We start from the raw sequence: 12,316 nt of genomic DNA on the forward strand, positions 1-12,316 counted from the left end.
GGCTGGAGTACAGTGGTACAATCTTGGCTTACTGCAACCTCCTTCCCCTGAGTTCAAGCGATTCTCTTGCCTCAGCCTCCCAAGTAACTGGGATTACAGGCACCTGCTACTGCGCCTGGCTAATTTTTTTGTATTTTTAGTAGAGATGGGGTTTCACCATCTTGGCCAGGCTGGTCTTAAACTCCTGACCTCATGATCCACCTGCCTCAGCCTCCCAAAGTGCTGTGATTACAGGTGTGAGCCACCATGCCCGGCCAATTTATTTTTATTTTATTTATTTATTTATTTAATTTTTGAGATGGAGTCTTGCTCTGTCACCCAGGCCTGAGTGCGATGGCACAATCTCGGCATACTGCATCTTCTGCCTCCCGGGTTCAAGTGATTCTCCTGCCTCAACCTCCTGAGTAGCTCGGATTACAGGCACAGCGCCACCATGCCCGGCTAATTTTTGTATTTTTAGTAGAGACTAGAGATGGGGTTTCACCATGTTGGCCAGGCTGGTCTTGAATTTCTGACCTCAAGTGATCCACCCTGCTTTGGCCTTCCAAAGTCCTTGGATTACAGGCGTGAGCCACCGCACCCTGCCTAAAAGTTAATTTTTAATAAAAGTTCCTATGTAGCAATTCCATCTCACTAGGTTGAGACATTTTTTTGGATAATCACAAAAGTCATCTTTAGTTCATTCATGGCTTGCAGTCAGAAAACTTCATTTATTTACTTCAAAGACAACATGATAGATATCTAAGAAATGGCCAAAATCGCAGGATTAAGAGAGATTGCTCTGTAGCAATACACAGTAACTAGGATGTTAGAAATCTAGGACCCTGATTCACTTCTCACCTCCCAATTCTGTTCCTATCTGGGTCTTACTTATTTTGATAAACAGCATTACCTTACATCCGGTTGCTCAAACCAAATACTTAGGAGCAGTCCTTTCCCCGACCACCCACATTAAATCTGTCAATACATCTTATCTGTTCCACCTCCAAAATTTATCTCAAGTTTATTGACTTCTCTCCCTTTCCACTGTTCTCACTCATTTCTCTCTTACAACTGCAGTGGCCTACCTGTTATTTCTGCTTCCACCTGTAAGTCCCCTACAATCCATTTTTCCCATATCAGCCAGAATATGTTCATCAGTTCATCAGTTATCTACCACTGCAGAACAAATGACCTCAAATCTTCCTTTTTTTTTTTTTAGACAGAGTCTCTCTGTCGCTCAGGCTGGAGTGCAATGGTGTGATCTCGGCTCACTGTAACTTCTACCCCTCAGGCTCAAATGATTCTCATGCCTCAGCCTCCCAAGTAGTTGGGACTACAGATGCGCGCCACCATGCCCAGGTAGTTTATCTGTATTTTTAGTAGAGACGGGATTTTACCATGGTGGCCAGGCTGATCTTGAACTCCTGACAAGTGATCCGCCCACCTCGGCCTCACAAAGTGCTAGGACGTGAGCCACTCTGTCCAGCCCACCCCAAATCTTTTTTTTTTTTTTTTTTTTTTTGAGATGGAGTTTCACTCTTGTCACCCAGGCTGTAATGCAATGGCACGATTTCAGCTCACTGCAACCTCCACCTCCTGGGTTCAAGTGATTCTCCTGCCTCAGCCTCCTGAGTAGCTGGGACAAGAGGTGCCAGCCACCATGGCTGGCTAATTTTTGTACTTTTAGTAGAGACAGGGTTTCACCATTTGGCCAGGCTGGTCTTGAACTCCTGACCTCAGGTGATCTGCCCACCTCGGCCTCCCAAAGTGTTGGGATTACAGGTGTGAGCCACTGCGTCCGGCCACTTAATAATCAAAACAGAAAAACAAGAAACAGTCATTTTATTTGCTCACAATTATATGGGTTAGCTGAGCAGGGCAAGTTCAACTGGAATAGGAAGGCTGTGTTGCATGTAGTGTGGGTTGGACTTTCTCACATGACTGAAGTTTGGGCTGGAGAACCCAAGGTGGTGTCACTCACATGTCTAGCCCCTCAGCAGGGATGGCTGGAACGCTGGGGCCTCGTGCTCTGGCATCCTCCAGGACCTCACTATCCATGGGGACTCTCCAGCGGGCTGGCCCAGTATTCTTTCCATATGGCTCAAGGCTCCAAGAAAGCAGCAAGTCCTCTTACAGTCCATTCTCAGAAGTTGCACTATGTCCCTGTCACTTCTACCACATTCTGTTGGTTAAAGCAAGTCACAGGGCCTGCCCAGATTCAAGAGAAGTGGAAACAGAGGGAGAAATGGCAAAGGCCCATTTGCAAAAAGGCATGTGAGGTGAGATGGATGGTTGCGGCCACCTTGGAAACAATCTAACAGAGTGAGCTTGTATTTATTTATGTTTTTAATTTTATTTCTTATTTTTTGAAACAAGGTCTTGCCTTGTTGCCCATACTGGAATGCAGTGGCACTACTGTAGCTCACTGTAACCTCAAACTCCTGGGCTCACGTGATCTTCCCACCTTAGCCTCCTGAGTAGCTGGGACTACAGGCTTACACCCCCATGCCCAGCTAATTTTTAATTTTTTTTTTTTATAGAGGCAGGGTCTTGCTCTGCTGCCCAGGCTGGTCTTGACCTCCTGGCCTCAAGTGATCTTCCTGCCTCTGCTCCCCAAAGTGTTGGGGCTATAGGCATGAGCCACCATACCTGGCCCAGAGTGAGCTTTAAGAAAAGTATACAACACATTTCACCCACCTCCCTCCCTCCCTCCTTCCCTTTCTCCTCGCCCTCCCTCCCTCCCTCCCTCCCTCCCTCCCTCCCTTCCTTCCTTCCTTCCTTCCTTCCTTCCTTCCTTCCTTCCTTCCTTCCTTCCTTCCTTCTTTCCTTCCTTCCTTCCTTTTTTTTGGGGGGGGTCTTGCTCTGTCACCCAGGCTGGAGTGCTGTGGCACAATTTCAGCTCACTCCGGCCTCGACCTTTTGGCTCAAGTAATCCTCCCACCTCAGCCTCCTGAGTAGCTAGGATTACAATTGCATGCCACCATGCCTGGCTAATTTTTTCTATTTTTTGGTAAAGACAAGGTGTCCCGTGTTGCCCAGATTGGTCAAGAACTCTTGGGCTCAAAAAGATTATGCTGTCTTGGTCCCCCTAAGTGCTAGTATTACAGATGTAAGACACTGCGCCTAGCCACCTCCCTTCTTAAACTTCTTCAGTGCTTTCAGTGGCACTTAGAATACAATCCAAACTCCCTATCCTGGCTGAAAAAACTGCCTGTCCCTTGTGCCTGCCATCCTCCTGCTCTTTCATTACATTGGCCCTTTTTTTCCTCCAACACCAAACCCTGCCCCTTCTTGGTTTTTTCAGTTGCTGAAAACAGCAGTTCCTCGGAAACACTCTTCATCCTGACTTTCATTTTGCTCTCTCCTTCTCCTGGTCAGCTAAAATGTCACATTTTTAGAGAGGTCTTCTCTGGCTACCCCATCAAAATCAGCCTCCTTCCCTCACCCTCAGCTACTCTTTCACCTCCCTCTGTTTTTTTCCTTCAAACCACAGATCTGAAAATTCCTTCAAAGCACAGATCTGAAAATTCCATCTTCTTCATTTTCTTTCTTTAAAAGATGCTCATCAACTGTTAAAGTGACAAAGTTATAAAATATAATCTCTGTAATGGTTATGAGTATGTCTGCACATTTAAAGACCAAGTGTTTCCCTCTAGAGAGAACTGGGGCTGTAGGTCAAGAGAGAGAGAAACTAGCTTTTCGTTGGATATTCTTTTGTGTTGTTGGACAATTTTACCATGTGCATGTTTTTTAAATTGTAAAACATTTTAATAAGATCTCTTTCATGAGGGATTGCCTCTCAAAAATTATTCAATAATTTTTAATGATTTCATTAGATCATCAAACGTCTTAGGTGAACTGGAGGCTGTGAGCTGCCCTCTTTAGAAATTTGTTTGGCTTCCCTGGGTTAGAATGAGTCCAGCAGGATTCTATAGAAGGCTCTTTCCTTTGCTTGCTTCAAGAGAGGATGAATAGCTTTAAATACATATTTAAAAAGAAAGCGTGAAAAGCTTTCAACATGTGAATCCCAGGAACCAGGCACAATGCCATGAGATGCCTCAAAATACCCTAAGATGCAGGATGCAGGCTGTATTTAATTGCTTGCCCTATTCAGAACTGCAATTACTCTGCCTACATTGTACAGATTTCTTTTAAATAGCTCTCATATTCCTTGTCATCACAAGACATCTAACTGGTAACAGCAAAATAATTCGCTGAAATTAGGAGACAAACTTCTTGCCTTTAAAATTCAAATTTTCAAGCCAAAGTACACTTGGATTTTACACATTGGCTTAGCATACAGTATAGAAATAACATAAACCAGAAAGGGTACTAAATCACTTGCCATTTGTCTTCCTAGTAAAAGGAATGATGACAATCCACAATTGTATTATAACAAGAAGTTTTCGTTCTTTCGTTGGTTAGGAAGTTTTCCAGTTTTTTTTTTTTCCTCCTTTCCTCTCAGTGTATCCTGCAAATTAAATCTGGCTGAGGCAACAGATCCATTTTTTGAGTGTCTATATGAGCTTTGCTTCTTAGGAGATTGGGAGCAGCTCATCACTTCCCTTCTACCCTTTTCAGTTCAATGGCTTTATGTAGAGTTTAGCCTTAGGCCATTAAATAGGACTAAGGCAGGGGTGTCCAATCTTTTGACTTCCCTGGGCCACATTGGAAGAAGAAGAAGAGTTAATTGTCTTGAGCCACATATAAAATATACTAACACTAATGACAGTTGATGAGCTAAAAAAAATAGTAAAAACATCTCATAATGTTTTAAGAAAATTTATGGATTTGTGTTGGGCTGCTTTCAAAGCCATCGTGGGCCACGGGGTGTATAAGCTTGGACTAAGGTTTCATGTCAGGCTGAGTTCCAAAGTAGTTCCTCCATCCATTCTGTGCAGTACCTTGGGTGACTTGTTTAACTTGTATTTTCTTATCTATAAAGTAGAGGGGATGATATCACATTCTTAAAGGGAATATTTTAAAGTTCATATTATCTTGGAACAGTGCCTCCTCATTTGTAGAAAACCTCAGTAAATGTTAGCTCTAAATTTTAATGGGTAATAGACAAAGCTCTTCTTTCATGATGCTAAAAATGCCTAAAAGTTAAGAGTTTTGTTTGTTTGTTTGTTTGTTTTATTTTTAGAAGGAAAAGTTAGTTTAAATAAAATAAGCATTTAGTCATCGTGATATTGTAGTCTCTTCAGATCTCAGGCAGTCTTGGACAGATGAAGGCCTAAGACTTATGCTCTTTTTGCATGTCAGCTCATTCCTAGTTGCTGTCTTATAGCTAACACTTCATATTTACCCACACTGTGGCATTTCTCAAGGTTTGGAGCAAGTAGAAAACTTGGCTGCTATTTCTTCCTGAAGTTTCTCTTAGAAATAGGCTAGATCTGTGTGAAGAACCATATACTATCTTCCTCTCTTCTTCCCACCCTTCTTTTCTTCTTCCCTTCCTCCCTCCCTTCCTTCTCTCCTTCTTTTCTTTCTCCCCTCTCTCTTTCTTTCCATAAGCATTTATTAAGCACCTGTCAAACATAAGGCATGGTTACATACTTGCCATGGTTACATACAACAGCAAGAACCATGGGTAGCCCAGAGACAAATCCTCACATTCTTCCGAGCACTCTACTGGGGAGACATCCCTAGACATAGGCTGAACTCCAGTCCAGAGCGGCCAAGGCAGCAGCCAATGCGCTGAGCAGATCCCACGCTGAGTGTCTTAAAGGCTTTCAGGGTTCTTGTAGTTTTTTTTCAGTTTTTATTTAAATTCAGAAAGATTCTACACACATGATTTTTTAAATTCAAGAACTTCTATTTCTAGGATATTTTCAACATATCTCTTCTTTGAAAGCTGACAGTACTGAAATGATGTCAGCAAAAGAAAAAAGCAATCAAAGCTTTTCCTGTTCTGTTCAACTATACATTTCTGAAATGGTAGTAAATTAGAATATCTTAAATCTGTATGTGACTCTTTTATCTAGCTTGAGGTAGAATATAATTGAGGATTTGACTTCTACTGATTTTTTTGTGGGATTTTATTCTATTCTTAAGAATGGTCCAGGCCGGGTGTGGTGGCTCATGCCTGTAATCCCAGCACTTTGGGAGGTCGAGGTGGGTGAATCACCTGAGGTCAGGAGTTCGAGATCAGCCTGGCCAACATGGTGAAACCCTGTCTCTACTAAAAATACAAAAATTAGTTGGGTGTGGTGGTGCATGCCTATAGTCCCAGCTACTTGGGAGGCTGAGGCAGGAGAATCGCTTGAACCCGGAGGCAGGGGTTGTAGTGAGCTGAGATCGTGCCACTGCACTCCATCCAGGGTGATAGAGTGAGACTCTATGTTAAAAGAAAGAAAGAAAAAAAAAAAGAATGGTCCAATTCTTAAGTATCTTGGAGTGTGCCACAATCTACTGTTTCCTTCTAAGATCTCTCTTCTTGGGGAAGTTAGAGGACATCAGACATTTCTGTCCTTTCTGGTCCATAGGCACAGTGGGGCTGTTGGATTATGACCTGCCCTTTCCTGATCCCTTGGGTCCATGGGGCATACACACTTGGCAACCTGCCCAGGAATGCCCTATACATCTGAGTCTGGGTTGACCTTGGACAGTCTTCTAGGATCTCCTAAATTGTTATTTGCCGTTTGAATCAGGCCAGTTCAAAGGCCTCTTGAGGCTGGTGGGCTAGCTATAGGATAGCTGAAAGTCCTCAGCCACACTCTGGGAGGCCCTCCTCCCTGAGGTTTCCTTTGATGGAAGGGATGAAAATAGGCTAGGAAAATTACTCCTAGGAAATGAGCTTTGTAAGTACCTGAGATTTTTTTCCCCTCATTTAATCTTCCTAATAATCCTTACAAGGAGTGATATTCTATTGATAAACAATCAAGTTCAGAAGGGCTTAAGTAACTTGCCTCTGATGGGAGTAAGTAGTGCCTGCTTGTGTTGGTGATGCTCCTTGCACCTCACCCCACCCTGGGACCCACTCCCTGCCCTCCCTAACCAACCTCTGTCCTGGACTAGGTTCCAGTCTCCCTTGCCTTCTGGCTACCAGATGGGTTTAGCCAATGGGAGACACAGGAGAGTGGAGGGAGGATGGATGGAGAGAGAGAGAGAGGTCAGGGTATTTCTTTGCTCTCTTCTTGATGTGAGGCAATGCTGGCAGCAGCAGCTTCCTCATCAGTTACAGCTCCTGTTTTGCGGCCCCTCTCCAGGACTATAGCTCCCTTCCTTCACTCCTGTAAATTTAGGGGTGGTATTTTCTTCCCACTATTGCTAATACTCGCATTGATTCCCTGAACTCTGTCTACACCCCTGTAAATTGTTCCTTCACTTGAAGGCTTCAGTTTGCACGTACCATCTATTTAATCCTGGGAAGGACCTTAACTGATACAGTCATACCAAATTATAGTGGCTGCCTCCCTTGGAAAATCTCAGGACCTTTCCAATTAGAAGCAGCCACCTTCTGGAAAGTGTCTGCATCCACTTTCTACACTCAGAAATTAAAAAAATCCAGGACATGAGTCATGATTTGGTAGACTGCGAGCTCTTTCAGGGCAGGAACACGGCCCTGAGCATTCTTGGACCCCCTACTTAGCCCAGCCCCAGGCATATAGGAAGTGGTTAATAAATGTTTCGTATGGAGGTTAGCACCCTTGGGCCCCCGAGAGTCTCCTGCCCGAGCTTCTTCCCGCCGGTTCTGCACTGCTCCACCGGCTGAGCTGCTGGCACCTGTAGGAGCTGGATCATCATGCTGACCAGCCGGTTTTTTCTTATTGTACTCCACAGAAGGAAGTTCATCCACGTGATTTTTTGCAGTACCCAGAAAGGGTAGGTACAGTGTGTTCCGTGGTGAAAAGCTTGTGAAGGAGGAATGCAGGTTTTAGAGTCTCACTCCACGTTGCTGCTATTCCTATTTGAGAATTGCCCCCCCACCACCGCCACTCCCCTACTCCCACAAAAGCCTTGAAATATTTTATTTATGTGGGATTACAGTCTATGCAACAATGAGACATGAGGAGGTGGCCATGAATAGCCCCTGAGTGTGTTATACACTGAGACCTTTTCCAAAAAGCTGCAGAGGAATTATTTAGTCTAAGCAGCCAGGAGTCATGTGATTTCTTCAGAAACATTTACATCTGGGTAGGCCTGCTTTTTGAATATTCTTGGTGGGAAGCACTTTGAACCATAAAGGCACACTAAAAGACAATTGCTATGGAGACTGCGCCTCCACTGTGCATTTATCTGAGTTCTCCGCCTGGGGCTCTTGAGCGTCCACAAGGTGTCCTGGGCACGCTGCTCTGGGGTGGGGGATCTGGGCGCGCCACAGTGTTGGGAGGCCACCCACTTGGGACCCTAGCTCGGGACTGTAAGCAGGAGGCATCCGCCCACGGTATGGGCTCTGCGGATGTGTGTGCGTGTGGGAGTGGGACGACGGGGGGACATTCAGGGTGTGCGGCGCCCCCTCCCCCGCCTGTGCGGGGACCACGTGAAGAAGCGGCGCGTGGGGGCCCCTGGCGCGCAGCCGCGGTGGGTGACGGCGCGGCGTCCCGGGGGCCCCGTGTACTGGGCGTGTGTCTACGTGTGAGTGTCTGGGAGGGTGCAGGGGCCCCGCGCCTCCCTGCTCTCCTCGTGCGTGTGTGTGTGTGTCCTCGGCCCAGCGCCCCGCCGAGTGGTGCCCGCGGCCGGGCGGGCGCGCGCCCGTGCGGGGTGTGTATGTGAGTGTGTGACAGTGTGTGTCAGGTGACTCGGGTCACGCAGTCTCTCTCTCTCTCTCCTCGGGGAGGAACTGCCGCGCTCCGGCTGACTCCTCCGCCGGCAGGCGGGGCGGGGGAGGGGGCTTCGGGCGCGCTGGGAACCGCGGGACCCGGACCTGGGCGCCGCCCGCTGGGGGACGCGCGGCCCCCGCTTCCGCCGGCCCCCGCCGAGCTCTAGACAAACCTCCGCTTCAGAAATAGGCTGCGGCCGGCCGGCTAGGAGGCTTGGCCCCCACCCCGGGACCCCCGCCGTCCCCGGGCCGGCCAGCCGGTGGGCGCGATGAGCCAGGTGCTGGGGAAGCCGCAGCCGCAGGACGAGGACGACGCGGAGGAGGAGGAGGAGGAGGATGAGCTGGTGGGGCTAGCGGACTACGGAGACGGGCCCGACTCCTCGGACGCGGATCCGGACAGCGGCACAGAGGAGGGAGGTGAGCGCCCCCCCTCCCCGCGTCCTCGGCTCGCGCCCCTTTCCTCCTCTTGGCATCTTCCCGCCCCAGCCCGGCAGTGCGCTGGTCACAGACTTGGAGGGGGTCCAGGGGAGCGGAGTTGAGGGGTTGGGGTGGGGAGGGACGCCAGAAGCATGACCTCGAGCTGCCAAATGAGGGAGCGCGGTGCTGGTGGCGGAGGGGCAACCAGGATCGGTGGAAAAGGGGAAGGAGGGAGGAAGCGTCTGGGCCGGAGGAGCGCGCGCTTCTGCCCCTTTCAGAGCCGGTGCCTCCCGCGCCCCTCACCCCAAGTTCTCCGCAGCGTCTGGCGGTTGGGGAGGGGAGGGGACCACGGGCGCGTCCTGGGACCTCTCTCCCTTAACGGTGCTGTTGAAGCCAGGGTCAGATGTCGTGGCTAAAAAAAGGCAGCCGGCGGCAGCGTGACTGGCAGGGTCGTCGGCAGCTGCGGGTGTCAGTCTCGCCCCGCGTCGCCGCAGGAGGGGTCCACCCAGGTGTTGGCTGGGGAGACCCGCGGGGCGGCGGGGGGATGCTCGCCAAGCTGTTCTGGGAGTCGCCGAGTGGCCGCAGGTTTCCCGGGATCCACGCAAACACCGTTGTCAGGACACCTTATCTGCTCTCGGTATCACCACCTGGACATGGCAGTGCCTGCCCGGGAGGGAGCGCGCGGCGGGGGAATTCTTTGCCATTGAAGCAAACTCTTTTTCCTGTTCTAGAAGCGGGTTTTAGCAATCGTTCAGCTTGTGGGGGCTTCCTGCGTTTTCTTAAGGTCTAAGGAAGTTGAGAGCCTTTTGGTATTCCAGAAAGGTTAAACTTTTTTTTAGTTTCCCTCAGAAGTGAGCAAAAGTTCCTTTATTGTAAGGTCACTTGGAAAGGTCAATAGAAAGCGACTGTTAAACATGATGTTATTCTTAGTGAAACTTGTATGCATCCAAGAGAAGGAACTAACTTTAATGTTTCACACTGAAGAAATCGTGTGAGAGATACAAGTACCTTTGTGACTATTGATTTTTAAAGAACTTTTATTGAGAATTCACTGAACTTATTTTAAATTCTCTATACAAAGCTTTTCTCACGAGGGTAGTTTCAGTATTCTACATCTGGCAGGCACGACTTTCAATGAATCAGAAAGGAAATAAAGTTAACACTATGCCTTGCACCTGGTAGATGAGAAAGCAGCCTTGCCACTATGAAAACACTTTTTCATAGTGTTTTCTCTCTTGGATGATTTGTGCTGATTCCTCATTTGCTTAAACTGATGTGTGCACCTTTGTGCTTTCTGTCTTCTGCACTCCCGGTAATTGGTCTTACCGTTGAGCACCAGGCCACATTTTTGTAGATAAAGCCTTTCAGCCCTTTTATTGGAGTCTCTAGAGCTACCTTCCGTAATTAAATTGTTCAGTCGCCTCATTATTATTCAAATTCCGTTGTTAGCTACTTCCAGATTCTTAGAAGACTCCAGAGAGATGCAGAATAGGGATGTATTAGCAAGGTATTTGAAATGGTGGACACAGTAGGGTGTGTGTGGGATTCTCTTTTTTAAAAAAGAAAAACAGTGGGGGGTGGAGGGGCCATATCCAGGAGGGAAAGCCCTGTAATTTGATACTGTCCTGAGGCCTGGAGGGTCCAGAAAAAGTACTGGACCCCTCGTTTATTCCGCAGTTCTTTAAGTGGGCACTTTTAAAATTTGATTTGGGGACTTGAAATTGAAGTGAAATTAAAGCCCTGCTTGAGGGACGGGATTCCTGGAACAAAGGGCTTTCCCAGAGCCCAGACTTCCAGGCTCCTTAGCTGTTAACCTAAAGGCAAACTTGCCTGTAACTGATTTTTGGTGACTTGCATAATAAAATCCTTCTGAATGAGCTCTTGGGATCAGCTTGGGATCTTGCTATAAAAGGATTAAATGTATTTATATTGTGAGAAAAGCAACATGTTTGCTCGGCAAACTTTGCTTAAGCCTGGTTTCTGTCCACCTGGGCCTGCTGTGGATAGGTGGTCTGCTCAGATTTCCTCCATTATATTTTGACCTCTGTTCTTTCCAGATTTTCCTGGCTTTGACTTTTGGGTTTAGGCCTTGATGCAGAATCTCTGTCAGAACATTTGCTCTCTAGTGGCAGACAGGCTCCTCAGTCAGCAATTCCAGCGAGGACTGTTCCTGATGGCTGTCAGGCCAGCTGATATGGTCTGGGGAGTGGGGTTTGGGAGGGGGAGGTTGGGATTTGTGACTTCCCTTCCTGTGCGCTTCAAAAGGCTGATTCACGTGTTGCATTATAATCTTGTTTTATTTTTGGTAAAATTTACATTTACCGGTGAAACCCCATCTCTACTAAAAAAAAAAAAAAAAAAAATTAGCCGGCCGTGGTGGTGCGCGCCTGTAATCCCAGTTACTCAGGAGGCTGAGGCAGGTGAATTGCTTGAACCTGGCAGGCGGAGGTTGCAGTGAGCCGAGATTGCGCCATTGCACTCCAGCCTGGGCAACAGAGCAAGACTCCATCTCAAAAAAAAAAAAAAAAATTTACATTTACCTACTCTCAAACTTAAGAAGTAGAATGTAGGGAAAAAAAAGGACCTATTCTGAGAAAAGATATACTTTGAACCACTAGCAAAGCATTTCTGTAATGGACCCCTCTCCCCTTTCCCCTTCCTAGCTTGGTTTAGTGCCTGCACTTAGTGGAGACCTGGGGCTTTTCCCACTAAGTTCAGAAATCTACCCTGGCAGGTGGGAGGCTGAGGGTGGGATGTGGGACCAACTAGTCTTGCCAGTTAAGTTGCAAAGCAATTTATCAGGAGCTGTGCAAGAGAAGCGGACTGAAGGTGGCTATGTAAAGCAGTTTTCATTTCCCTCAGTCTGTGGGACTTATAAAGGAACCTCTGATCTTATTTTTAAACCGAGTGCGCCTTGTAAGTTTTACCACATTGTACTAAGTTTGAAAACATAGGGCAACTAAGGTGAGACTTAAATTGCACTTCTCTGGCTTCCACTCCATATTTTATTCATGAATAACAAAAGTGTTCTCAGGCACATTAGTTCTGTTAGGGCAGATTTGGGCACCTCTCAACCTTGCTTTCATGGTAGTTAATTACAGGTAAGGTGAGTCTCACCTTCAATCCCCACACTCCAGATAAAACTCCCAGAGG

At 47.3% G+C, this 12,316-nt stretch overlaps 1 protein-coding gene across 2 annotated transcripts in view; it reads left to right on the forward strand.

Annotated features, from left to right (window-relative positions):
* Positions 1–8,554: 8,554 nt before the first annotated feature.
* RRAGD (Ras related GTP binding D) overlaps positions 8,555–12,316 on the forward strand; it is a 46,583-nt gene continuing 42,821 nt past the window's right edge. The window contains exon 1 of one of the 2 annotated variants that reach the window (XM_028847360.2): positions 8,555–9,163. In XM_028847360.2, the coding sequence (XP_028703193.1) occupies positions 9,016–9,163 (148 nt within the window). In that variant the 5' untranslated portion in view covers positions 8,555–9,015. Of the gene's footprint in view, positions 9,164–9,590; positions 9,801–12,316 lie in introns of those variants that run through there. The other variant, XM_077999676.1, reaches the window with a different exon arrangement.

The sequence above is a fragment of the Macaca mulatta genome, chromosome 4 (genome assembly GCF_049350105.2).
Source record: "Macaca mulatta isolate MMU2019108-1 chromosome 4, T2T-MMU8v2.0, whole genome shotgun sequence".
Classification (NCBI taxonomy): Eukaryota; Metazoa; Chordata; class Mammalia; order Primates; family Cercopithecidae; genus Macaca; species Macaca mulatta.